Source organism: Anarhichas minor, unplaced genomic scaffold (genome assembly GCF_050575085.1).
Source record: "Anarhichas minor isolate MPS153535 unplaced genomic scaffold, ASM5057508v1 ptg000007l, whole genome shotgun sequence".
Lineage (NCBI taxonomy): Eukaryota > Metazoa > Chordata > Actinopteri > Perciformes > Anarhichadidae > Anarhichas > Anarhichas minor.
Window position 1 is genome coordinate 5,016,309 of NW_027466453.1, and position 27,511 is coordinate 5,043,819.

The 27,511-nt window shown below is 43.8% G+C and overlaps 2 protein-coding genes across 4 annotated transcripts; one reads left to right on the top strand and one right to left on the bottom strand.

Moving 5' to 3' along the window:
• Positions 1–249: 249 nt before the first annotated feature.
• gcdhb (glutaryl-CoA dehydrogenase b) lies at positions 250–5,148 on the bottom strand. Its single transcript, XM_076083337.1, has 12 exons — positions 5,066–5,148; positions 4,536–4,651; positions 4,304–4,336; positions 4,030–4,170; positions 3,873–3,935; positions 3,437–3,607; positions 3,215–3,344; positions 2,379–2,595; positions 2,168–2,271; positions 1,935–2,060; positions 1,321–1,481; positions 250–1,186 (listed from the first exon to the last, which is right to left on the bottom strand). The coding sequence occupies exons 2-12, from the start codon at positions 4,636–4,638 to the stop codon at positions 1,113–1,115; spliced, it is 1,323 nt and encodes a 440-aa protein (XP_075939452.1). The 5' UTR covers positions 4,639–4,651; positions 5,066–5,148; the 3' UTR covers positions 250–1,112.
• A 2,384-nt stretch (positions 5,149–7,532) lies between these two features.
• On the top strand, positions 7,533–27,186 carry LOC142936120 (choline transporter-like protein 2). Of its 3 annotated transcripts, none has more exons than XM_076080044.1 (22): positions 7,533–7,560; positions 15,749–15,797; positions 15,890–15,963; positions 16,066–16,150; positions 17,362–17,446; positions 17,635–17,748; positions 17,868–17,928; positions 18,030–18,153; positions 18,299–18,382; positions 18,489–18,601; positions 19,813–19,944; positions 20,041–20,140; positions 20,280–20,372; positions 21,591–21,675; positions 21,915–22,177; positions 22,260–22,354; positions 22,444–22,547; positions 22,654–22,727; positions 22,841–22,911; positions 23,577–23,665; positions 23,806–23,890; positions 27,080–27,186. In XM_076080044.1, exons 1-22 carry the CDS (start codon positions 7,533–7,535, stop codon positions 27,184–27,186), a joined length of 2,115 nt encoding a protein of 704 aa, XP_075936159.1. The 3 variants fall into 3 exon arrangements, with proteins under 3 accessions (XP_075936159.1, XP_075936158.1, XP_075936157.1); XM_076080043.1 differs by lacking the exon at positions 27,080–27,186 and adding an exon at positions 24,397–24,906; XM_076080042.1 differs by lacking the exons at positions 7,533–7,560; positions 27,080–27,186 and adding exons at positions 14,226–14,265; positions 24,397–24,906.
• Positions 27,187–27,511: the final 325 nt, after the last annotated feature.

Genomic DNA, 27,511 nt, shown 5'->3' on the forward strand with positions numbered 1-27,511 from the left:
AGTGAGACATATTGTGCTGTTTGCTGCGCTGCATATTGAACAGCTGTGGTGACTTTTCAGTTCAAGATTGCACTTAAAAACCGATGTGCTTATTGAATACGACACGATGTTAAAGATCAAACAGATTCGGGCTTCAGATGTCTTTGTGTCGTTAGCAGCTCCTCTCTGAACTTCTCAAGACGGTTTCTTTTAAATAACAGTTTCACACAATATTCCATAATGAAACGAGTCACAACACGTTAGTACAAATCTGTGTAGTTATTGCTTTATGTCAGAATTACAACTTATTTTAGACAGAATTATGACACTTCAAGACAGTTTAAAGATTCTTTGAATTTTCACTTTTTAAGTCAGAATAGAGAAAAGTCCAAAATGTGAACACAAAGCAGAACATAGTTCTTTCCTCCCTTATTATTCGTCTCACGACCCCTCACTCTCGTACTGAGAGTGGACTAACAGCTGGCTGGAGGGGTGTGGCTTAATGTATCAAACTTACACATTCCTTAAACTTAAATAACTTATTTAGTTACGCTCTGATCTCCATCCTTGACCCCTGGCAAACCACGCAAAGTTATGACATCTTAGTGACAAAATACCTCACAGTAGTAACTGACCTCGTCATCGATGTTCTCTCACACCATAGAAACGCTCCACATGTTTAAAACAAGTGGCATTTATGCCTTTTCCTTTTTATAATATCATGTTAAAGTAACCAGCAGCAAATCTAGAACGTGACCTCATTCACAACCGTCAATACTTCACGACAAGAGAGTCCATGAAAGTCTGTACAATGAATTTGACTTTGTCTGTACACCGGTGCATTATGGGAGCTGAGAAGATCTCTGATAGGGTTGTGATTGAGAGTAGAAAAATAGCCTTTTTTTGAGTTGGAAAAATCAACTTCTGAATTAATCACACTTCAAGTCCGCAAGTACCGACACACTTAAATAACGACTTGTTCTTTCTCTGATAATAAAGCACTCAAATATATATTCTGTTAAGCCCGAGTGATAACAAACATCGTCACTCTACAGATGGGAACTCATGAGGTGACATGCGAGTTACATTTCTGCCGGCAGCTTCCTGTTGTTTTGGCAGGTTGAGGTTTAGATCTATTTGCCCACAGTGAAGGACTGCAGTCCTGTGATGGCTCGGCCCAGGATCAGGGCATGGATGTCATGGGTACCTGGAGGAGGAGACAGACCATGATCAAATCAAATCAAATGTAAATAATTGCATAATCTGCTCAAAATCTGACATTGGTATCATCCCACGTTATCGTGTGTGTGTGTGTGTGTAAGCATTTCTCTTCCTCCTCACCTTCGTACGTGTTGACCGCCTCCAGGTTCATGACGTGGCGGATGATGTGGTACTCGTCGGAGATGCCGTTTCCTCCCAGCATGTCTCTGGCCTGCCTGGCGATGTCGAGGCTTTTACCGCAGCTGTTCCTCTTCAGCATGGAGATCATCTCTGGAGCCGCGCTGTGACGAGAACAACCGGCGTTAGTTCGGGAAACTCTGGCGTCAACCGCTCTGGTCCCGGCTGAACTATTCTAACAACTACAGACGACTTCTCTCAGGATGAATTAGAATAACTTCGGTGATCCATTTAACCCTTTCATCTAGCGCCATCATCTGGTCAAATTTTCATTTTCCAGTACTTTTGCTTTATGACAAAATACCTGCAAAAGTGACAAATCCCAGCAGCCTCAGGTGCACTTTGTGTTTAGTTGTATCTACAATGCCTGCACTTGACACCAAAATGAGACACAGCAGCCTATCAAACTATTTCATGACCCTGTTGGGAACCAAAGGAGAGAATACTTCCTCCTCTTCCACCTGAATGAGGTCAGAGTGGTTTGATGGTTGGGCCCCGCAGGAAAGTGCCGACACCCCATCTAATACACCTCCCTCAGAGGATGAAGTCGTCTTTACCTTTTAGCATCGATGAGCCTTCCCAGCTGCAGACAGGCCTGCAGGCCGATGGTGATCTCCGTCAGCATGTCGGCCATTTTTTTCTGCATCAGCTGATTCCTCGCCAGCGGCACGCCAAACTGGATTCTGGTGCAGACAACAACAACGACGCTGTGTTATCCACATGTTTATTAAGAAACAATCAAAAGTGAAATGGAAAATATGACATCGCAGAGACAACTGGGACGTCCGACCTGTCGAGTGTGTACTGTCGAGCTGCATGGAAGCAGAACTCGGCCGCACCCAGAGCGCCCCAGGCGATCCCGTAGCGAGCGTTGTTCAGGCAGCCGAAGGGACCCTGGAAGCAGCAGCAATGTGAGTAAAACACTGAGAGAAAAGGTGTAAAGTTAACCATGTTCCACAAACACGTCGCCAGCATAACCGGACTGTTTTCGCTCCACTCACCGCGAGGCCGGAGACGTTGGGCAGCAGGTTCTCCTCGGGCACCTCCACCTCGTCCATGATGATCATGCCGGTGGCGGAGGCTCTCAGGGAGAACTTCCCCTCGATCTTGGGCGTCGTCAGGCCCTTCATGCCGCGCTCCAAGATGAAGCCGCGGATCTTCCCGTCGTCGCACTTGGCCCAGACGACGGCGATGTCCGCCACCGGGGAGTTGGTGATCCTGAGGGTGGGTGGAGGCCAAGGGAGCGTTAGGGAGACGCACTGGTAGGCCTGACTTTTACCATACAGAGTAAACCACATCGATCTGAACTGCAACTATAACGGTGGGTACTTTACAGCAGTAATCTTGGAATGTCTTCCAAGATATCTTTTGCCTCACAGCATAATAACCTTATTTACTTGTATGAAGTTTTAAAAAACAAAAACTACAACCACGGATTCATCAAATGTGACCTTTGTAAACTCTAGAAAAAAGGCACTGTGTGAGTTTCATTCAATACTAAAGCTGTGAAGAGCTCCACCATGTGGACAGCTACTGTCATAGAGCTCTGTGCCGCACAACTGAAGACTCTATCATCAGATGTTAAACAATTTATCAGAGGACTAGAAAACAAAACATAATACTAAGATCACCAGTCAGTGTTTGCTCTGTACCGTGCGGTTTACAGAGAATTCATTCAGAACCCTCTGGTGTAAATATACCCGATATTAACATCACATACTTAAAGCAACCAAGTCTTTACAGACATAAAATCCTGACTTGAAGTCTTCACATTGCTCTAGAAACATCTCTTATTGTTCTATTTTGATGGTATTTATTAGATTTCATTGTTGCTCACCAGGTCTTAGAGCCGGTGAGAGAGTAGGTGCGACTGGATGGATTGTACTTGGCTCTGGTTTCCATGCCGCTCGGGTCGCTGCCGTGGTTTGGCTCCGTCAAGCCAAAGCAGCCCAGGATCTCCCCCCGAGCTGGGAGAGACAGAGGGGAGTAAACCAAGAGCTCAGTCACTCACATTGTGACTAACGCATTCATATCCGTGGCTGCCGTTTCCTCCTCTCACCCAGCTTGGGGAGGTACTTCTGTTTCTGCTCCTCGGTGCCGTAGGCGTTGATCGGGTGCATGACCAGCGACGACTGCACGCTCATGACGGAGCGATAGCCGCTGTCCACGGCCTCTACCTCTCTGGCGATCAACCCGTAGGCCACGTAGCTCGTCCCGGCACAGCCGTAGCCTTCACGTGACACACGGGGAGAGGAGTTATTGTGAAGCATCAAACTCACGTTCAAAGAACCAAAGTGAGTAAGTAAAGTCGGGTTTAATGGGCTGAAAAGCTTTCGTCATAGACTGAACAAACAAAACACACAGGTCCGCTGTGCACATGGCCAAAGTCCAACTCAGACAGTCACAGAAGTACAAATAGTTCACAAAGAAATGCTACAATAAACACACATTTATTGTCCATTGTGTTCACAGCCTGTAAAATAAAGCAGACTCACCTTTAATGGTCGGGCCCAGGACCCCCATCTCTCCCATCTCTGACACTATTTCTCTGTGGAACACTGAAGGAAAGGACACAAGCAGCTGTCACGTGACGTTATTTCAACTTGGAGTGTGTCGACAAACAAAATATCAAGATCTCATTCGGTCTCGCACCTTCATTTCTGTTCGCCATAACGATGCGAGGCATGAGCTTCTCTTGGCAGTAGGTCCGGAAGGAGTCTCTGATCATGACCTCCTCCTCCGTCAGAAGGCCCTCCAGGTTCAGGCCGTCGCGCCAGTTGAACTGGACCTTCGCTGTCAGACATTTAGAAGAGGGACGGTTCAGAAACCTTTCAACCGCGGATACAAACACGTTGTGGTGAGAGCCTCAAATTCAAAACATAACGTCGGACGACGATTTCAGAAATAAGGAGCCGTTAACACCTACGTGTTTTAGACTTCGCCTCAACCTTCTCGGCATCTGTGGAAGATTCAAACCAGAAAAGTGATTATGAGGCAAGAAACGATATAGCACTGTTTTCCCTATTAATCTAAAATAGTTAAGCAAACTACAAGTCCCATGTAGTATAATTATACTACTGTCTAAGGTGAATTTAGTTACACATAACAAATTACACTGAAATCACCTGGATGGAAAGACTTGGTATCACAGCACTTACCACATCTGGCAGCCGCTGCAGTTCCCTGTGCTCTGGAGGCTGAGATGATGGCACATCTGTGCGAGTTCGCCAAGAGACGACACACGGCGCTTCTCAATGCCATGATGAAGAGGAGTCTATTAAAAGAAATCAATAATTCATTCACATTCATGACACTGACAACTTAAAGAGCTAAATAGTCAACCATGTAGCTTGCAGTGAAGGTAATGGCAGTGGCTGCTAACTGTCAGTGTAGCTAACTGTCAGTGTAGCTACACAATTGTAACTACAATTGTTAACTGTGATATCCATTTGGAGCTAACGTTACCTGTCACGGTAGCTAAGCTATCATAGCTCACCTAACGTGAACCTGTGTGTCCACTGACATAACTGTAGCTGCAAGCTAACGGCGCTAGCTCACGAAAGCTAGCTAGTAACTCGGGCGTAAACCACGTAACGTCCGTATGACCACGGTAACAATGTACTGTGTGAGCGCTGTGCGTTGAGAATAGCAGTAAAAACATGCTGTCAGTCGTGTAAGGAGCGTTTACCTGTGTTAAGTGGGACGACAGTCCGTGTTCTGGCTTCCCTGTTTTGCCACTGAGGTTGATGGCGCACTCACTCGGCGCACAACACAACCCGACGTCATCACGTAAAGCACGCCAAGCTGGACGTGCCACCAATGTGCCAGTGATTAAACCACGACCAACTTTTTTTTTCACATACCAAATCATGTTCTCTATGTGAAAGCAGAAGTGCATATTACTTATTGAGACTATGACATAAACATTATGAATGAACTAAGTGTTCGTGGCCGTCCATCATCATCATCGGAGATGGCTGCCTTTAGGGGAAACTTCAGCAGCTGCAGACGACTGTGATTGGCTCATTGGCAGGAGGAGCGGATACTTGTGGATGTGTCGGCTGTAATCATGTTTCAGTTCCCAGAATAATAAAGTGCCAAGGGAGGTTGACTGTTGCTGCCCTCCCTCCAGTCCTGACAGCAGACACAGTTGTTCTCACACCAGTGCTCCTCTCTGCTGGGAGACGTTCACACGCTGTAGTCTTGTCATTAACAGAGCTACTCAGGGACAAGTTGTCTGAACATTTTAAAAGTTTCTGTGCAGGAGGACAACAAATGTTTGCAATGGAACCCTTTTTCCATAAGTGCAAGCATGACAAAACCAGAAGGGTGCAGCATTCAATAAAATAAACCACGAATAACGGAAGAAAACTTTAAATCATTTTCTTTCATTGACAAACAAATGCTTTGCTCCACCATATTAATCTGACAGCAATAGTTGCTCCTACAACTATTACAATTATACAGCATGATACATTACACTGTCTCCATCTGTAGCAGCTACAAGACGTAGCGTACATATTCAAGGGAATATGCAGCACTTTAGTGACTTAGCATTGCAATTCAGTAAAGTTGTATCAAACATACATTTTTCTATTGTTAAAGTCAAAGCCTGAGATATCTTGACTTTTAGTCTCAAAGTTCCAGCAGTAAACACAGACACGTATTTTACATGAATGTACAGACAGAATGTGCTCTGCTCTCATCACGATGTCCTGGGAGCTTCTTGTTGGCAGCACACAGTCTATAGTTCCATATTTATGACGTTTTGTATGAAACATTAAATTTGTTGAAATCACGTCTTCGTGTAGCCACATTTCACCGGTCAGCGTAATATGATTTTGGAGAGTTTTGTTCACAGTAACCAATATCATGTCTCTTTCAACCTAACAAACCATCAATATTTTCAAACATATTGGTGTTTTGTGACACGTTGATGTTGTAACCTCATTCAAGCCGGTTGAAAAGACGGTGAAAATGGATCTTAGACGTTCAGACTGAATTTCAACCAGAAATCAACGTTGAAATCCGGTTTGGTGCTCACTGGGACGAGTCCAGCCTAAAAATCTCTGGATTCAACACTTTCAATGATGCAACTGGTGTTTTTAATTAAGGCCTGTTTAATGCATGTCTTTCAAACTCCACCACCCCAGTTTGTGACACTGGCTTAAACACGTGTCGTCTCCAAGCCCAGTTTGTCGTCACCGAGCCTATGATGACATCACCAGGGTTATATTTTTCAGACAGCTCCCTCCAGAGCCACAGAAGACATGATACAACTGTTGTCACAGTTTTAATATAAGGCTACGCTCTGTGAGTAAACTGCACTTGATATGAAATATTGATGGATTGCCCCTTTAATGTTACCCAAATACAGTACGATCCATGCATTACATTGATATAATCCTCTGAGTGTCCGTTAATGATTTTACATAAAAGACGCTTGTTACATTTTGCACATAATACCTCTGTATTATCACTTAAGTAACATTTAGATTTTTACTTTGTGGTATCTCTAATTTTACTATTTGGATTTTCTCTTCCTCCTCTGCAGCCGTCCTGCCTCACAGAGTGCAGTCGTACCAGGCAATGTTAGGCATGTAAGTTGAATAATGAATGAATAGATTTGCTTTTATAATTAATGTCTTGAATTTCATCAGGCCAATAAAAGTTATGCTATGCCAATGATTTACTCTACTCTTGGCTTGATGGAAATTAATTTCCGCTGTGAATGAGTACTGATTGACAAACACAAGTGACATAGACCTCGTTATATTATATAAAATATTGAGTTTAATTGTAATTGACGCTTGTTAGACGGTTATAGCAGCTCATTGGACAGTTATGTCTGTATCAGTTAACGGTACGAGAACTGAAACCAGTCCAGGGACGTAAACTCCCGCCTTGACTCAGCGATTGGCTCAGCGCCCTTGTCGATCACGGTGTCCTGCGTTTTCATTGGCCAGCTCTCTCCTCTTTGCGGAATCTCGCTTTGAACTTTTGCAGATTTTGGAGCGGACTTCTACTGGGGTGGTCAAAGTGTCAGAAGAAGACAGGGGAACCTCCGTCAAGACTGGAAGTATGCTGTAGTTAGTCTCCGCCGAAAATAAAAACATAAAACAACACATTTGGCCCGGAAGAAACACTCTGTTATCATGGAACTGGAGGAGAAACCGAAATATGGTAATTATTTAAAGTCCAACAGAGGCACGCTCTGCCTCGTCCCGGGATAGCTGCGAACTAACGTTACAACCGTAAACAACCTTAGATACTTTATTTTTGGCGCCAGACGATAACGGTACTATTTGTGGTAACTGCAAATACTTTCAGTATTTACACTAAGACGTGCTTTTGTGTTTCGTTTGCGACCAGCGGACCACTTTCCCAAACCTAAATATTAACTTTTACGTTGCTTAAAATTGTGAGTTCCCTTTTTATTAACATATTCAGTGCACGTATATACAGTTTTTTTTTTTCAAAAGCCAGGTCTGTATGTACAGAGTGCCTCGTGCATTGTGTGTGTACAATGTCCCGGTTTATCCGCTGCTTGTCCAGTTGCTGCCACATTCCTCAGACTGGTATGGCAGCAGGCAACAGGAGCTTATAGCTGACGCCCAGCTATCTATAGAGCTTATTAGAAAAATGCCTCAAACGCGTGAGGCATGTGGTGGACGTCTGTTAGTTTCACCTTAGAAATATTCGGCTCAGACGAGAATGCATAATATCCATATATTTACATCTGTATTGTTCAAAACAGTATGCTTTATGTTTGTATTGCCGCTGCTTTTTAATTGTGTCCTGCTTACCACAAATATGTCTTATAATAGTGAAGATGCATTATTGCATATTGAGAATATGCAACGTGAGATGTGCAGCTCTTTGCTTCTTACAAGGGATTTCATAAAGCGTAAAACAATTAGTTTTGGGGCAAATTACATTGTTTCTTTTTGTATTTAGATACTTCAAAAACAAAGATTTTGCAATTGATGTTGTTCTGCAGCGACGTGTTGAGCATGTCGAGCTCTTAGCAGGATGTTCTAACGAGTAGGCATGAAAACAACACGAGGCACTTCTTCTGTCCGCTGGCTTCTTTCATGATGTGGCTTTAACGTTGTGTTTTTTTTTCCCTCCTCTTCTCTGCACACACCATTCTCCACCCGTCTGCCCGCCACACCATGACTCACATTACCAACCCCTCCCCAGGAGGCAGCACCACACTGAATACTTAGTCAAGGATGCAGACAGAGGAGACACAACATGATTGTGTTTGTTGGACCTTAAAGGAGAAGACGGTTGTGACTCAGGCCGCAAATTCACTTAAGAGACGGCTGAGGCTTGAGAGAACGGCCTCAAGTAAACCTTCGGTGCAAACATTAACATGTATCAGTGCGTCTCGAGGCTATAGAGGGAAACCAGCTAAAAAAAGGACACAAGGACAGTAATCTAAACCTCCAGAACATTCTGCAGGAACATCTATAGTTTCACATGTTGGAGTAATTTCAGGCCGAGATACAACAAGGAACCTCAATGACAGGATTCGAGGCAGCCAGGCAGCCATGCCCATGGTGCAGATTAGTAATTATAAGCCATATTTAGGAGAGTGGTTTTGAAACCCGATGCTGAGCTCCTCCGGTCTCTCTTTCAGGTCCTTGCGGTCTGTTAGAGTTTACGTGAGCTACATGTGCAGATTTAGTCCTAATTCAGTTTTCCTTTCAGCTCCTGCATGCTACAGCTTTTCCTCCCCGCGACTAACAAACGGCCAAAAACATCTCTGTCATTGCAGCCGACACGCTTCCACTTAAACGCGCTTCATCCTCGTCAAACCCTAACAACCCGAACAGGATCATGAGACTCTGCCTGAGATACAAAAGGCATGACCAGGGCAGTGTGAGACTGGTTATTGAGGTCTGGGAGGATGAGTTTGGCGGAGAGGAGGCGATACAAATGCAGAGTCATTTGGATTTGAGAGCGAGACCACCCCAGTGAGCCGCCCCCTGCTCGTTAATGAGTTTCTTTACCAGTCTGTAGCTCTGTTTGTTGATCTTGGCTGACCTTGCTGGCCCTGAGAAATATTTATCTTTGTTAATATGAAAGCAACACATTTTTTGGGGAATTTTACCAGCTATTATATCCCTCAAATATTCCTTGAAGTGTCTTCTACTGTGGTCAGGACGGTGCATTAATTGTATCCGAGGAGTGAAGTCTCAGATAGTATGTGTTGTTTAGAGAATAGCTTCCTGTTGGCCACTTGTTTTTTGCTCATTCTGTGTGATTCACGTACAGCCTAAATGTATAAATTGGATCTTGGTTTCACGTTCCGTCGTCCGTGTCTGAGTTAAAGAAATAACCACACTTGGTGTAACAGCAGAGATGAGGGGGTGACGTTTTCAGTTCGGTATGGGAACAGAGGCGACACATCTTAGAGGTTTGGATGGCAGATCCATGCTGTCAGGACTTTTTCGAGAAACATGGACTCCAATATATAACAAGACAAGATGTGCCAAAGGATACAACATTTTACTGTGGGTGTACCGAGGATGTGTGTGATTGTGTGTGATTGTGGCGTTGCTTCCTTTTTAACACACTCCACACCCTCCTACTGTAATGTAAGAGATGTGGGATGGCAGCAGCAGCAGTAACCTTGAGATGTTATTAAAGTCTTCTGTCTGTGCCGTCTGGCTATGAAATCACAATCCTTTTAAATATAGCCCTTTAATATCTAGATTGTATTACTTTCTTTTTTACTTCTGCTATTTTATTTGACCATTTCTTCTGCTTCTTTTAGTTCCCAGAACCTAAAAAATAATTAAAGTATGGTTGTACTATTGCATAACATGTATACCTGTCAAACACAGGTGGAACAAATTAGTGATTGCCGGGATGGAGTCATCGTTAACGTAATAAGCTCCACCTGTGCTTTTCCTGCTTTCACAATGTCTGCTGCTAAATAAAACAGGTATTGCTAATAATATATCAATAAAGTGCAACTTGTTACAAGCATACTCAGTATTGTTGCTGATTGATAAAAATTAATTAAGTTTACGCGTCAAGGGGATAGGATGGAATTACCAAAAAGGGGAGCATGATTAAAAAGTAGGAACCACAAGACTATAGATCAGGGGTCTCAAACTCCCGGCCCGCGGCCCGCCACGTCATTTTATGTGGCCCGCGAATCCGCCAGCAAAAAAAAAAAAAAAAAAAATTTTAAGTTAGACTTGACAATAAAAATATCCCCATAGTCGAAATGATGAGATAGAAAGTCATAATTCTGAGATAGAAAGTCAAAATGATGAGATACTTAAACACACAGTCACAGAAGCAGCTCTTTGGCTGGTTACCCTACATGTGACATGGAAATGTATTGTGAGTACATTGAAGACTACTTTAAACGTGGCTTTAAAACACATGAAATACTTCATGTGGGATTGTGCAAACGCACCCTTGAAAGGATTTTAAGCTTTGAACAAAGTTATTGTAATAACTTGTGTTTGATATTTGTCTTTGATATTTTCTTTAATAGTTTGATAGAATAATGTGGGTTTATTAACCCTACATTAAAAGGATTTAAGTTATAATAACAGCAATGTGCTGAGATATATTTTTACATTTATATAACTGCATGTACAATATTTTTACACTTGAATAAACGATAATCAAATGCAGAGAGTTATTTAACAATATGTTACGAGTAGTTATATTTACAACCGGCCCTTTGTGGGCGACCGTGATGCTGATGTGGCCCGGAGTGAAAATGAGTTTGAGACCCCTGCTATCGATAATGTACATCTGTGCTGTGTGGACAATATGCCTTTTTCACCGCAGATATTTGGATATGCCATAGTAGGAAAAGCACAGGTGTTACTAATAACATATTGAAACTCAGGCTACTACTGTGACACGTCAAAATGTCTTCCATGAAAAAGGCCCACCGGATTTCTTGTCGATTAAAAGTCAGTTCACCTGAAAATCACAAGTACATATTTTTTCTCTCACCTGTGGTGCTATTCATCAGTCGAGATTGTTTCGGTGTGGGTTGCCTGGTTTTGGAGATATCTGTCGTAGAGATGTCTGTCTTCTCTCCAATACAATATGACTATATGACACTCCAAAGAATACACTTAAAAAACTCAACAGCAATCTGTCTGTCGAGATACTCCACAGACCTTGTTTTCATAGGAACTATTTTCTTAACCATAGTTCTTACAGGAAACTACTCCCATTGAGTTTTATGGCAGCAGTCTGATTAGTAAGCATCACGTGTTATTACAAAGATGGAATGCAGCGGGGTTGCTACACCCACACGCTGACTCTTTCGGTCACTACCCAAAGCTCATGACTATAGGTGAGGGTCTCCCACTCCACAGGCATTGTCCCCGACCACACAACACAGAAGAGGCATGTCACCCGAGATAGACCAAAAATATCCAGAGCATTCCGCATCTCAGGGTGAATCTCATCCACCCTGGAGCCTTGCCACTCAGGAGCTTTGTTTACAACCTCAGCGACTTCTGCCAGGGAGGTCTTCCCCCAAGTCGTCAAACTCTGCCTCCTCTGCCGAGGACGTGTTTGCTGGGGAAAACTCCAACACAGCAGCGCTCAGCCGGGGGCTTGTGAGTATCCCCACACCCGCCTCTCAACCCAGGGCAACTCCGGAAAGGGCCAGCCCCTCTCCAGGGGTTTTGGTTCCAGAACCAGTACTATCCGTGGAGGTGAGCCCAACTATATCTAGTTTGTACCTCTCCACCTCCCGCACCAGCTCCTATTCCTTCCCCGCCAGAGAGGTGACATTCCACGTCCCTAGAGCCAATCTGGGCCCACAGGCCGGCGGCTCCACTTAGATTTTTCCAGCTGTGCCTGTCCGATATGTAAAGGCCGGCCCACCAGACACTTGCCGACGAGCTTCCCTCCAAGGTCCGGCTCCAGAAGAGAGCCCCGGTTTCCCTTTTCCAGGCAAGGTGCTACAACACTGAATCGCTCTTAGTCTGGCCCCTCCCCTGGGACCACTTTGCCTTGGGAGACCCTACCAGGAGCTATTACGCCTGACAACACAGCTCCCAGGGCTTACTGGGGCACACAAACCCCTCCACCCCCCTAAGGTGGTGATTCATTGGACATGTCAAAATGTCTTCCATGGAAAAGGCCCTCCCGGATTTCTTGTAGATTCAGGACGGTTAGAGCGGTGGCAAGAAAATAAAGCAGGGGAAAGTCATGAATGTAAAGACACGTAACACAATGAACAAAACTAATTCTGTACCAGAGGAAGAAACTCAAGGCGAAACAATGCAAGACATTAAGTTTGGTTTTAGTTTCAGTTTCAGTTTTGATTTTGTTTCAGTGAAAACAGTGCTCTCTAATGACTAGATACATGTAAACAAACAAAAGCACAATATGAAGACAGATTGTCTATCCCTAAAAATGACAGTATGGCATTTCATAATTAAATCAAAGCTCTTACACATGTAGCAAATTTCATTTGTGTTTTTTTTCATGATTTTAGTGAATGCTCAAAGGTTGTCTGGTTGCACAACGGTGGCTCACTGGAATTAATGATTAATTTAAGCCTGTTTACAAAACAGAATAGTTGGTTTTACTTTGCACCACACGTCGCTCACTGCACCGTCCCAACTCGCTGTCAGCCAGTCCAAGCTAACGGCTCAGGATTAATTGCACATCTTAACCTGTAGCATCTGTCCAACAGTGAAAGGACAATAGATGGAAGTAAGAACTATCGTGTCTCGTATCGTCGTCCAAGAAATCAAATTCCCCCTGAAACTACCGGCCTCTGTTCCAGAGTCACTTGTTGAAAAAAGGTTTTTGAGTTATGGAAATCACAACAGGGAATTCCCATTCACAGCAACATTGGCCCTGAACCAAAAACAGAGTGTTTGGAAACTTTCAGCCATTCCAGCTGGAATGAAAGTCTCTGTCAGCATCTGTTAAAAACATCTGTGGCATTTAGTCCTTCTGTGGACTCTTTGTTGGAATTATGAATTCATCTAACATACTCTGGTTGTGTACAGAACAGAGAGGGGTCCAAAGTTTCTAGTGCATGAAAGCATTTGGCCCCAGTGCAATACTGCCATGTCCCCACAAGATGGGAGAAACCACTTTGAGGGGAAGAGATTTGAATTGATCCTATTTCAGCTGCTCCACATGGCAATTTAATGGCAATTATTCAACATCAAAACTATGGCTCTTTTTAACCTGATATTATCAGTATATCTGTAAAAAATATACAACAAAATGAATTAAATATCCAGAATGTAATCATGCCCCCTCTTCCTCTGTAGCTACACAAAACACCACTGGAGGCAGCGGTGCAGGCGGAGTTCCTCCTTGTTGTCTCTGAACACATGTTTCTGATAACATCTAAGTACTTTGACTTTAGTCTCCACCCTCACATTCACACGCACGCCTCCTGTCTCTCCCTTGCACTTCCTGTGGAAAAGTAAATTTGCCTGTTTTAGTTGGCGTTTTGTTTTGGGGGGGGGGACGACGACAAACAAATAAAGTGGAAAAAGCAGACAAGACGGGTCTTTCTTTGGAAGTGGGAGGAGATAAAGGGAGATGCACAGGTGCTGCCCAGATTGGAAAGAGGCAGTTGATTCAGCATTAACACACAGGGGGGGGGGGAAGTCTGCTGGCTGCTGCCCTGAGCTCACTGCTATTCACTGGGACAGGTTGGACTGGTTTCTACCTCCTCACTACCTGTGTTTTCCCTCCCGATCTGGCTCATTTGTACCGGCAGAGAGAGCGAGGAAGAAGTGAACCAGATAAAGTGTCTGTAGAACAGAGTTAAGAGAGCTCTCTGTACATTTCCACATTTGACCCAGAGAGAGGGAATCAACATGCCCGAGGAAGGAGAAGGAGAGTTCTACGGAAAGAATGGTAACTGCTCTCTTTGCTTCAGTTTTCTGTTGATTCTCAGCTCTTTTTTTGTTTCATTCTGTATTCATCTAAGAGAAGTCAAATGAACAAGGGATTATTGGTTCATCTTTAGCCCTAACAAGGAATCCGTCTCATCAAGTGTCTAAATTGTGTTGAGAGAAACCAGAGCGTCAGTATCAGCATGTCAACACTGTGGGGAAGGAATGGGTGTGTTTGTGTGGACAGCCTGCTAACACTGATTATACAGGTGTGTGTGTGTGTGTGGAGAGCCTGCTAGCACTGATTATGTGTGTGTGTGTGTGAGAGAGTGAGAGATCTGGGAGCTCTTTTATCAGTGTTTTTGCTCTTTGCACAAATATTACTGCGCTAAGAGTTTGTGTTTGGATAATCATTACAGGGAGCAGGCTTCACTTGTAACAAATCCATGATTCATTAAGCCTTTCACTGGTTCCTACAGCTACATATCAATGTGAACAAGGCCTACCTTTCCTTTGTTGAGTCTGACCTTTTGATTAATCTAGCACCCTGTTTATGAAAGGCAGCACCCATGCTCCTTCTAAACATGAAGCTGTGACTTCTCTATAAGAGCTCGCCTGGTAAATGCTAGCTGCAGTATTATCCTCCAGATCACATAATTAATATGCAGAGACGCCACGGACCATATCATACTCCATGTTTTGGCTTTAATGTGTCTGGATCCGATGTTACACACGTGTACATACATGCAGATGGTGGTAGGGTGGGTTTGGTGGTGGTGGTGGTGCTTGAAGCCCTTAAAAAGCAGCCAAAATATTGATTAATTTGGATATAAAACCAATATTTATTTTTGTGTTGGAGCAGTGGCTGTGCCGCCTGCCCATCTGTGACTTTTTTTTTTTTCTTTGCTCTCCATCACTAATGTGTCTCATTGATTTCTTATGTCTGCCCCTGGAGAGCACTGACCTGCTAAGTGAAGCTAATGCTCCCCGATGAATTTAGCTCGGAGCCAAAAGATGAATTTGCTCGGATAATAGAAGCTTCTATTCTGCTGCTTCTGACACGCTGACCTCGGGTAACCTGCAGCAAACGTACCTGAATGCCTGACTAGTTATCAGAACCCACAGAGCATCAGTTGACATGATAGTAAAGTATATTGCATCAAAGTTTCAACTGAAATGAATGCATATGAGACTGTCAAAAGTCTCCCGTGTGAGCTCTGTCTAGCACATGGGTTTACCTCTGCTTAGTCACCAGGGAGGAATTTGTTGTGTTGCCAGGCGTGTCTTGCCTGGAGTGAAAAGTCATCTGACAGAAGAATGGGAGGAAGACGGGAGGGGAGGGGCATACTGTCTCTTAACCTTAAATCCACTGCCCTTTTAAAAATAACCCGGGTGCAAGGTGCATCTCTATTTTTAACATATCGTGTTGCACGTACGGTTGTAGAGATCAGTAGTCAGAATTTGCATAGAGTGACAAATGCACTTCTTCCTTTCCTTCTGTGCAGGCGAGCCGAGGAAGTATGACCCGACCTTCAAGGGCCCGATCCAGAACAGGTGAGAGAGGGGCGTGGCTTCTGGTTATCACAAAGAGTTTTTCTTTTTTCGACCCCCCCCCTCACCCTCACCCTTTGCTCTGTCCTCTCTAGGGGCTGCACAGACATCGTGTGCTGCATCCTCTTCATTATTGCCATACTGGCTTATATCGCAGTGGGAATACTGGGTAAGAGAAAAACACTTCTAAAAACACAATCTAAAACTTTTATAATGCAAATTATAATGCAATTTTTTTTTTAACCTTTACCTTCTGTTTCTGCGCTCCCAGCCTGGTCCCAGGGCGACCCCAGGAAGGTGATCTATCCCACGGACAGTCGAGGCCAGTTCTGCGGGCAGGCTGGCACCCCACTGGCGTGAGTTGCGTTCCACGCAATGATTATAATTAATTCGCCGAATGGTGTGAGCTTCAGTGCATTGAATGTGTGAACGTGTGGGAAGGTGAAATATACAAACGTTATTGTCCTTTACCTCAAAAATACTCTTTACATAATACAATTAGTTGATGCAAACATTGCAAGAAAAAGATAAATTAATAAATAGTAAACATATTATTTAACAATCTTTGACACTTTAACCCATCAAAATGGCTTTACAGGCAACAAACTCTGTATTCTCTCATAATCTTTTTTTTTTTTCTAATTTATTTTTTAAAACACAGCATACTCAAGTTTAACTCTTTGGGGTTTAAAGTGCCCACTTTATTAATCCAGAATCCCTCCGTCATAAGCAGCACCTTCTCAAGCTCCTCCCCTCTCTGCGGCCGTGGTTACACTCGTCTTCTCCCTGCAAATGGAAGAGAGGAGGAAGGCCGGGAGCCCCAGATGAGACCAGCTGTCTGAGTCCTGTTAAGTTACTGCTGATGAAAACACATTTCCTGGTTTTTATCGTTTCAAAATAAAATCCTTTTAAATACCAACGTAACCGGGGTAAAAAAATGTCAGGAGAAGGTGTTCATCACAGAATAAGCGGCGCTTCGTTGGCGGCTATTCTTTAATAAAACAAGTCAGCTGATACTGCAGGGAGGAAGAGTAAGCAGCAAAGGTTTTATTTTGCTTTTACTGCGTGAAGTTTTTTGGAAATTAGATGTGTTCATCACCGTTTTACTGCGGCTCCTTTGACCACAAAGAATCTCCGATCACTATCCGACCAGGCGGGTCGCATCTAAGTGTCAAATGTGGACACACGCATGCGGAAACAGCTGAGCACCGATCTGTCACATCGGACCCCAAAAAGTCCCATTGAAAAGATCTCAAACTTCCGCATAAATGCCATTAAAGAGACGGGATGATCCATTTCCATTAAATGTGCAGCTGTGTTACTTTTCCTACACGCCCTTTACCACATGGGAAACCATGAAGCCATTGTACCTGTATATCTATGGATGCACCAGCCTCATAAGGAAACAATCATAATGTTGGTTTGTGTGTAGCCAGAAACAGAAATAAAGCATAGGTGCACTGTTGGTCATAGAAATGCACAGACATGGCGTTAACGCCTCCCATCAGCGTTTTCTTCCTCTGACCATTTTGCACGTGTGTGTGTGTGTGTGTGTGTGTCTTAACAGCAACAAGCCACTGCTGTTCTACTTCAACATCATGAAGTGTGCCAGCCCCATGGTGCTGCTGGAGTTCCAGTGTCCCACCACGCAGGTGTGAACTCACGTATTCTTCTCTGGTCCTTGGGGAAACCTTATCAGTGTGTAGAATGGATACCAGGCACAGCTACTGCGGTTGTTTTTTAACCACGGAACCTGCTGTGCTGCATTCTGCATCCAACATCCGCACCAGTGAACGCCTTAACCGCTCTCGATGTAACTGTGCGCTCCCTCCTTTTTTAGATATGCGTGGAGAAGTGCCCCGAAAAGTTCATGACGTTGGCGAAAGCCTACACCAACAGAAAAGACTTTGAGGACTACAAGAGATTCTGCAAGGACGGTGTGACCAACACAATGGTGAGTTCAAAGCCATGTTGTTGAGTTGAAGCCTCCTTGGAGGACACCCTGTGCTGCCTCCACTATTTAGATTGTCCAAAGGTTTCCGCACACCTTCATGTCTGTTTGCTGTGTTTCAGGGTATACCACAAATCCTCAGTTTAGGTCTCTGTCCCGCCATGCTGACCCCCAGCAGACCATGTGAGTTGGATCATAATTATATTGCATGTTGTATACATCCAGATTGCTGCCATGTACACATCAATCAACCAGCCTCATCTCTCATTTCTGCTTTCCTTCAGTCACCCGCCGGTGTTTCCCAGCTTTGGGCCAGAAAGAAGGCGTGATAACCGTGGGAAACAACTCTCACTTCGATGACGGGAGCGGAACCATGAGAGACGCCAAGGATCTTGTGGATGGAGTCAAGTGAGTGCATCGCTCTTGTAAACAGCTGTGTGTACGTGTCCCCGGCCCGACACGTTAGATATATTTTATTTATTTTACAAACCACACCCGACGAGGAACGCCGTAGCGCTGAAAACGGATTAAACACTCTGGAATCTCTCTGCAGGAACGCCACCGTGGTTATCGAGGCTCGCCAGGTGGTCATGAAAATCTTCGAGGATTACACACAGTCCTGGTACTGGATCCTGATGTAAGTCACCCGCCTACGTTGTGTAAAGCTGTGTCTCCTTTTGATCCGGTGTGTGTGTGCAACATTGTGCTCACCTTCCCCCCTCACACCTTGAAACTCTCTGTAGAGGGTTGGTCCTCGCGATGCTCATCAGCCTGCTCTTCATCGTGCTGCTGCGCTTCCTGGCGGGGATCATGGTCTGGGTCATGATTGTCTTGGTGATACTGGTCGTAGGATATGGTAAGGGCCAAAGCACATGTTTTAGAAGGCAGGTTGTACCACCAGCGACACAATTGTTTTTTGTTTTCTTTGTGCATTGCATTGTGGGAGAATAGTGTCCATCAACAGCACACCGAAAAATGTGTTTTATAGGATCTATGGCGACAGTTTTCTTTTTCTCTTCACTTTTCCAGTGTGAACCAACTACACACTCCGAACCTGCTTAGAGTTAGTGTGTGTTATAATATTGGGACTCATCTTGAAGTTAAACACGTGTTTCTGGTGGATGGAAAAAACAAAGCCATCATCGATGCTCAGCTTCACCATGGCAGTGGATGAATAAAGAGCAGGGCCTCCATTCTAATCTGGTGGAGCTTGAGATATTTACACATGCCCATGTGGAATATGTTAATTCCATTTTTGCTAAAGAAAATTGCAGTGTAAATGGAGAAAACAGTCGATGTGCTTTTAAGTTGTTGTTTTTAAAAATCCATCAGTGATGCAGTCTGTGAGAGAAGAAAATCAACATCTTCTTCCTCGCTATCAAAACACTGCTGTTCTCTGTCTCTATCACTCTGTTTGGATGTTTGGATGTTTTGAAGTGGGCTGGTAGGAGGTACTTCTCCATAGTCCGTGTATTACCTCCAGTAGATGGCTACTGGAACTGATTTCGGAGTACCAGCACAGAAGCAAAGCAATGTGCTGCTGCTGACGGGCGCAGCAACCGAACCTATTTTAGACGCCTAAAAAGATCAAAACCAGTTTAAGCCACCGGACTCCTTTGACAAAAACATTAGTTTTACCTCACAGAACACGGGAGTTGCTGGTCCACTGCTGCCTCGATCAGTTTGTGACTTTGGTGAATCCGAACTAACCCTTTAAATCACCGAAGTCAAACAACAACACATACACACTAACAGTTCGAGGCAGCAGTAGACCAGCAACTCTGTTCTGCGAGGTGAAACTACTGTTTTTATCAAAGGAGTCTTGAGAGCGGCTTCAAACGGACGTCTGATGGCAAAGTAAAGTGGTGAAAATACTGTAAATAAAGAATACCTCAAAACTGATATTGCTTTTTTTTTTAAGGTGTCTAAAATCCATTTGACTGATGCCTCGTCCACAGCAGCACATTGCTTTGCTCCCATGCTGTTACTCCTGTATGTTTCTCCTAACTGTAGGCCTGCACGCTGCTTCTTTAAAACTGTGTGTGTGTGTGTGTCCTTGCTGTCCAGGTATCTTCCACTGCTACATGGAGTACGCTGCCCTGAAGGGAGAGGCGGGCGCCAATGTGACTCTACAGGAACTGGGCTTCCAGACGGACTTCGCGGTCTACCTGCAGATCAGACAGACCTGGCTGGCCTTCAGTCAGTACACCGCTCGTACTCGACTCAAGATTCTGACACGTTGCCGTGAAACACCCTCATGACGTCTCCCTCTGCGACCCTTCTCTCCTTTTTTAGTGATCATCCTGGCCATTGTGGACGTCATCATCATCCTGCTGCTCATCTTCCTCAGGAAGAGGATCCTCATCGCCATCGCTCTCATCAAAGAAGCCAGCAGGTCAGACTTCACAGGATGGGAGGAGTGGAAAGACGGATCGATGATGATCATAGTGGTGGATTAAAGTGTCTGACTAATGGCACAGATGAGGTAATCAAATTACAACTAATTGTAATTGGTTGTGATGTTGTGTTCACAGAGCCGTCGGTCACGTGATGAGTTCCCTTTTCTACCCTCTGTTCACGTTCGTCCTCCTGGCCATGGTCATCGCCTTCTGGGCCGTTACTGCTGTGTATCCTTTCAACTCGCTGTCAGCCAGTGTCGTTGTTTATGGTCGAGCGTGGCCCGAAACGCAGGAGCAACAGGTGGAGAGCATTACGACTGGTGGAGCTGCCCATTAAACCAGCAGCTCATACAGCGGAGCGGTTGCTTTCAAAGAAAATAACTCCGTGGCCTATTTGCCACAGGTTGTTTCAAATTCATCATGAACGATAAGTAACAGCTTTAACTTTGATATATGAGACTGATGTGTGAATCAGAGGCACATCAGCAACAATAAAGATGATAAATCAGTTCCTTGACAAACAGCAGTATAGTAGATCTATATGTGTGGTTAAAACAATGTACAAAGTAACCATCCAGTTCATTTTGAACTGAAACACCTTGAGAACTTAATATATTGTGGATTTTGATTTGGACAGTTTTAAGCACTTCTTGGGAATACGCCGGTTAAGTTTGGAAGTCAAGCTAATGCAGAAGTGCCTTAACTTGCATTCTCTCTAATGGCCATCAGGGGGCGATTCCTCTGATTGTATAGAAGTCTATGAGAAAATGACTCTACTCCTCTCTTGATTTATTACCTCAGTAAACATTGTGAACATGAGTTTATGGTCTCAATCTCTAGTTTCAAGTCTTCTTCAATACAGCATGATGTTCATTTAGTACATTATGGTCCATTTAGAGTCAAATAGACCATAAAGCAGAGTATGCTTTAGGGCGGGGCTACCCTGTGATTGACAGGTCGCTCGGGAGTTGTCCGGGCTGTTGTGTTACGACTTTAACCCTTTCACAGTGCGTTTCCAGTTCATGAAAGTAAATTGTGTTTGGTTGCTGAAAAATGTTGCATTCAGCATTTGATTGTGCTCCACCCTCTTGTGGCACTTCTGCAAAACAAACAAGATGGCGACGGCCAAAATACCGAACTCGAGGCTTCAAAACCGTAGTCAACAAACTGTGTGACGTCACGCTGACTACGTCCACTTCTTACATAAAGTCTATGAGTGAAGGCCAGATATTTTGATTCAGCCTTAGTTTTCCTTGCAGGCAGCTCCCAGATGTGTGTGCGCAACTGTATGAAGCAGAAATAAGCTTGCACATGTGGATAAGTAATTCAGCTCAGGTGGTCATTAATGTAACCAACAGTGTGCCGAAATGAATGTGATGTCATATGTAGCAGTTGGATGTTGAATGAGATCTGTTATGATCGTTTGTCCTTAATGGAACCGATCAGCTTCTTGTCTACCTCCAATGAACCCATCTACAAAGTGTTCAATGAGACGTTATGCGACCACTCTAGAAAAACCTGTGACCCAGCGGTAAGTTGTCTTATTTCATTTCATTTCAGATTTATGTTAGATCCTGCAGGCAGCATGTTTTTGATCTTACTGCAGTTTTAAGACAACATAACTGTAAATAAGTTATCCTCGTATTGACCTTTTGAACCCTGATTCTTCCCCTGAATTCTCATATTGAGTGAACGGTCACGTTAAATAGAAATCTCGTGGATTCCCACTGTGCGTACGAGGTCTCTGATATAACCTGCATCCGTTCTCAGAACTACTCGACCAGTGAGGAAAAAGCGCACTGCCCTAACTCAGAGTGCCTTTTTGCCTTCTACGGCGGAGAGACCGCCTACCACAAGTACCTGATCGGCCTGCAGTTCTACAACGTCTTCCTCTTCTTCTGGTGCGCCAACTTCGTCACGGCTCTGGGACAGATGACGCTGGCCGGGGCCTTCGCTTCGTACTACTGGGCCGTCAACAAGCCGGACGACATGCCCGCCTTCCCGGTCTTTTCTGCCCTGGGGAGATCTCTCAGGTGTGTGTGGAGGATGTCCCGGCATCGTCTCACGCCTAACATTTGAAGTATATCACATGCAATTTTCCCTATCTTGTTTCAGGTATCACACGGGAACTCTGGCGTTCGGATCCCTCATCCTCTCAATCATCCAGATCATCAGGGTTTTGCTGGAGTATCTGGACCACAAGCTGAAAGGTCTATTGCTGCTCGAGGCTACAAGCCATATTTTGAATGCAGTGTTGATCAGACCTTCACTTACCTGTCAATCACCGTCTCATTCCCAGGAGCCCACAATAAGTTTACCAAGTTCCTGTTGTGCTGTCTGAAGTGCTGCTTCTGGTGTCTGGAGAAATGTATCAAGTTCCTAAACAGGAATGCCTACATCATGGTGGGTGGTTTTTAAGTCGCTGTACTCATCCCATCATTAAAATAGAAACGCATCGTTCTCCGTCATGTTGAATCATCTGAATGTAATGAGTGCGTTCGGCCTCCAGGTGGCGATCTACGGCAAAAACTTTTGCACCGCTGCCAGAGATGCCTTCCTCCTCCTCATGAGGAACATGATCAGGTGAGTGGACACCGGGGTCTGGGATTTGCATCATTTTTTTTTAAGCGTTTGATTTCATAAGATTGGAAGTCTCCCTTTTGCAAAGAATAAGTGATCCTCTTTAATCCCTCCAGGGTGGCCGTCTTAGACAAAGTGACAGACTTCCTCTTGTTTTTGGGCAAACTGCTCGTCGTTGGGCTCGTGGGTGAGTCTGTTTTTATTTCTTCATGCTTGAATATTTCATTGGACAAATGCAGTATTCTAGATAGAGAATAGGGCTGCATCAATATGGAAAATATGAGGTCATGTTGAATATTGCGATAATGATATTACTTGCGATAAATAAATTGTGTAATTAAAGTGTACTCGGTTCTACCTTACTGCTTCTTTCAGTATACTCCTTAAATACAAGAAATTGCAAATCCCATTGAAGCTTAAAGCATGACAGTTTTAACTGCACAGGTCACCATAATGAGCTCCTTCACAGTCTGCTGCATTACAAGCACAGCTGGACTGAATGGGCTTCCGCAGACGTCAATGCAAAATATACCTCATAAATTATACAATTTGTCATAATGAGCTAATTTACATTCGATAATTGGGAAATACTGAGCGGTTTTCATATTTCAATGGAATACTAACACAATAGAAACACAATGAGCCTGAATGGATTTCCATAGACTTTCATGTGCGATGTAAATTATATCGACATAATTCGCTTATTCACAACCAATCAGTGTGAAACATGGAGCGCCTTAAAGCTTGCTTGGAGTTTGTAGTGTGTACAGGCTGCGGCTGGAACATCGAGGAAATACAGTCGATGTCGATGGGGATTTGACTTTGAGTTTTTTTTGGTCCTCTCTTCCACAGGGATCTTTGCCTTCTTCTTCTTCTCTGGGAGAGTGAAGGCCTTTGAGGATACAGCCCCCCATCTCCACTACTACTGGGTGCCCATCCTGGTGAGTGTGCCGCTCCGTTTCTTCCTAGGAACAGTAGTGTTATACAGTCACACATCAGAAATGGTGTATACTTCTGTTCCCCTGCTTTCTTTCTGATCCTGATCCATGTGTGATTTATGGCTCTTCTCGTCCCCCCCCAGACTGTGGTGGTTGGCTCCTACCTCATTGCCCACGGATTCTTCAGCGTGTACGCCATGTGTGTGGACACCCTCTTCCTCTGTTTCTGTAAGTAACATTGCAGCCGTCCCCGTCTTACTTCTAGATTTTGCGGGGTCATGTGGACGCCGAGTAAAAGAATTCGGCATTGCAGATCTGTTGTATTGAGAAGAAAAAAAAAAAAGCTCATTCGTTACCAGCTAAAAACTTTCCTCACTTCTTCAAGTCTCTCATTGCTTTTGGTGTCGGGCTGTCACTAATTCTAAATTGCATGAGTACGGTGTGCCACACTTCAAAATAACCAGTTTCTTATTCTGGAAATTGTGGCTGCTTGGTGTTGAACTGTTAACTTTTTTAATGCCTGTGGGTGCCTTTTGCTTGCTTGCTATTTGACTCTCTTTCTCTTTTTTGTCTCCTCTTTTTTTCTCACTTCCCACAATTCACCTCCTGCCTTTTCTCCTTCCTACTGGCCCTTTAACATCTTCTTTTTTTCTTTTTGTTTTTTTTAAACCTTGAATTCAATACTAATTTTCTGTTCCATCCATTAACACGTACACAAACGCACACACAATAAGGTGAAGATCTGGAGCGCAATGACGGTTCAGCCGCAAGGCCTTATTACATGTCCTCAACCCTTCGTGAGATTCTGTGGAAGAACGCGGCTGAGGATCCGTCTTCGTCTTCTGCTCGGCAACAAGACGACGGAGACGTCCGGCCGAAGCAACAGCAGGATCAGGAGGAGGAGGACGCGGCTTAGACAAGAGGAGTTTTGTGGGGAAGGACACACATTTACGGGCAAAGCAAAACCCCAGCAGCACATTTTTTGAACGGTTCTAGTTAAAGATCTTAAACGATGATAGTAAGGAGCTGGAACTTTGTGAATTACCCTCCTTTGCACTTAACCCACTCATCACAGAGTTAGATTGGAGTACAGTTACAGAACACCATGCCTTTAAAGCTGAGATTCAGTGTTTCCTTTGTTCACAGCCAAGTTGTACCTATTTCCTTTTACCTTCTCGTTTCCGCACAAGGAAACATAGAAAACAAGATGTGAAGGATTTGCTTTCTTAATTGACCATTTGCTAAAACCCTCCCCCGACCAGTGATTGTCCAATCATAGCTTAGCAACCTTGACAGTAGATGCGAACGGTGTGCAAGAGGCTTTAGGAGTTTGGAAAGTAGTGTCTTTAGTGTTAGATTTAAGAAATTAGCTTGAAGGGTGCTCGGAGAATGACGAACTCTGCCAAGGCCGTTGTGTGTATCTGCCCCGTGATTCGGATCCGTGCCGAAATTTGACTTCCTTGGCTACACCCTTCCACCAAGTGGCATGAAAATCGGGGGCCGGTAGTTTTTCCCTTAATCATGCTGTAAAATAGATCAACAAACTAAACTGAACACAATATATAAAATATGTGCGACGGTTATAATTGCATTAAAGCAAAGGTTTATGGGAGGGCTTAAGCTCTGTTTATCGTTAGCATTTTGGGCTAACTAGCTTCCAACCTGTAGTACTTACCCATTGATGGTTCCAACGGAAAATAACATTTCATGCTACATTATCTTGCGGGGTTACAGGTTGAGTTCACAACAGCACATTTACTGCAGTATTTCCTGGATGCTACATCAGAGTGTAAGCTAACTTAGCGACTCTTTCCTTATTCCAAAAAACAGCCAAAATCATTATTCAAGAGACCATTATGTTCACAAAATGCATCGGTTAGTCCTCATCCGATCGTTACAAGTAAACTATTAAAAATACAAGCTTGTATCAATGCTAGCAATAACGCATACGTCTAACTTCTGTAATGCGTACGTCCGAGATGCTCACAAGGCATTTTTTTGCAAGTCCAAGTCAACTCTTGAGTCTCTCGTGGCTGTAATGAGCGTTATTTCATCGGCTGCAATCCGGACGGCTCAGAACACGGCATAGATGTATGTCAGAAAACCAAAGCATGTACTGTATCGTCCTTTTATCTATTAGCATACAATATCTGCATTGATTAGTTGTTTGGCATATGATCGCTTTAAATGGGCTATTGCAATGCAATATGGAAACAAACAAAAACACAATGAAAACTTTCCTTTTAAAGTAAATTTTGCTCCTAAAATAGATATTGACTAACGTCACTCAGGGTAACAGGAATATATTATTACGCATGCAATAAAAACAGTATTTTATAATTACACTGGGTGTCCAACTAATGACAGCTTCTAATCTACTGTCATTGAACACACCCCTCAAGCCAACCTTTTCCTTACCCTAGCCTCAGTCTCAGCATGAGTCCTCTCTGGTTTGAGACGACGTTTTCAACCATCTCATGGAGCTCACGTTAGCTTAATTAGCTCTTTGACAACAACTGACAAATAATCAAAGTGTCTAGAAATGAGGAGCCTGATTTTGTCTACACAGAGGCTCCTCTTTCTCAAAAATGACTAAGAATTTTGAGTGATTGATCTCACAATTATCACTGTGATGTGTAGTGTGTGGGGCTTAGCGAATGGTCAATTGAACATCAAGCATGTGTCTAGGGAATGAGTGCATTAAAATGTGGGTCATTTGTTTCCTCAAATGATGAAATGGTCTCTGATCTGAGGTGTTAAGATTTAGTTTCGACGGTTTAACAGCCAGGTACATCCACACTTAATGACATGGTGCTTGAAATGTCTCCAGTTCGTTTCTGGTACTTTGAACGTGTTTCAAACGTTGTAAACAATTGTATGAATGGCTTACTGTGATATTTCTGTCACAAACTGACTTTTTTTTAAAGTCTTTTGATAGTCCCTCCCACTGCCACGGGCCAATAGAAACTTGAAGCCGTTCATGTGCCTAATTTACAGTGTCAACGCAGGTCTGTTTGCACCTTTAGTGTATCCGTTTGTTCAAAGTTTATGCAAATGTGATAATCAGTGTTAAGTTCTGCACTATCAGTGCACTTTCATTTCTGTTCACACCAAACAGGTTTTTCTATGTTGGAAGTGTGTTTTTCATTCAGTGCGTCTTTACAAGGGAGTGTGTGTGCTTGGTATTAAAGTTGGTTCAATAAACAGTATGTGAGGCAGTCACTTAAACACTTTGAATGGATTGATGCTGTTGGTGATTGTCCGAACTATTAATCAAAGATTTATGTTTATTAAATGCAAATTAAACTTAAATTTAAAGTGGAAACAAGCCAAATTTACTCTGTCCTTTTTACAAGTACTAGTCTCTGAGGCTCTGATGACCTTTGGTGCTAAACTTTCTATTGAATCTCGTTCCAGTGGAGGATCTTGAGAGGAACGATGGCAGTGCCGAGAGGCCCTACCTGATGCACGAGAGCCTCCGCAAAGTCCTGAACAAGAAGAACAAGACTGAGCCGGCTCAATAGAGCTGCTCCTCCTGTGAGGCGAGACCGTGGACCGGACCGTGGTTTATTTTTTGCTCAGTGGAAGACGGCTTGGACAAGAACGTCACCAGGGGCCTACAGGTGACGATCAGTTGTGTCATCCATTCTATTCTGTTACTGCCAAACGTTTCATTCCCACGTGTTTCTCACTAATTCGACAGTTCCATTTTTAACCGTCCGGTTTTCAATTTAGAGCGTTGTGGAATTTAAAATTTCCGTTTTGACTGTAGCTGTAAATTTGAAGGATTTTATTTTGAGCATGTTTTCATTTAATATATTTGTGTTACATGAAGGTTAGCTCATATGC

What these genes read in the sequence shown, in the direction of transcription:
- gcdhb (XM_076083337.1), bottom strand. Translation starts at nt 4,638, where the DNA reads ATGGCATTGAGAAGCGCCGTGTGTCGTCTCTTGGCGAACTCGCACAGA. An exon ending in CTCACCGGCTCTAAGACCTG is followed by an intron (nt 2,596 to 3,214) that starts GTGAGCAACAAT and finishes ACCCACCCTCAG; the next exon opens with GATCACCAACTCCCCGGTGG. An exon ending in CGACAGTACACACTCGACAG is followed by an intron (nt 2,061 to 2,167) that starts GTCGGACGTCCC and finishes TGTCTGCACCAG; the next exon opens with AATCCAGTTTGGCGTGCCGC.
- LOC142936120 (XM_076080042.1), top strand. Translation starts at nt 14,226, where the DNA reads ATGCCCGAGGAAGGAGAAGGAGAGTTCTACGGAAAGAATG. An exon ending in AAGGGCCCGATCCAGAACAG is followed by an intron (nt 15,798 to 15,889) that starts GTGAGAGAGGGG and finishes TGTCCTCTCTAG; the next exon opens with GGGCTGCACAGACATCGTGT. An exon ending in CACCCTCTTCCTCTGTTTCT is followed by an intron (nt 23,891 to 24,396) that starts GTAAGTAACATT and finishes ACACACAATAAG; the next exon opens with GTGAAGATCTGGAGCGCAAT.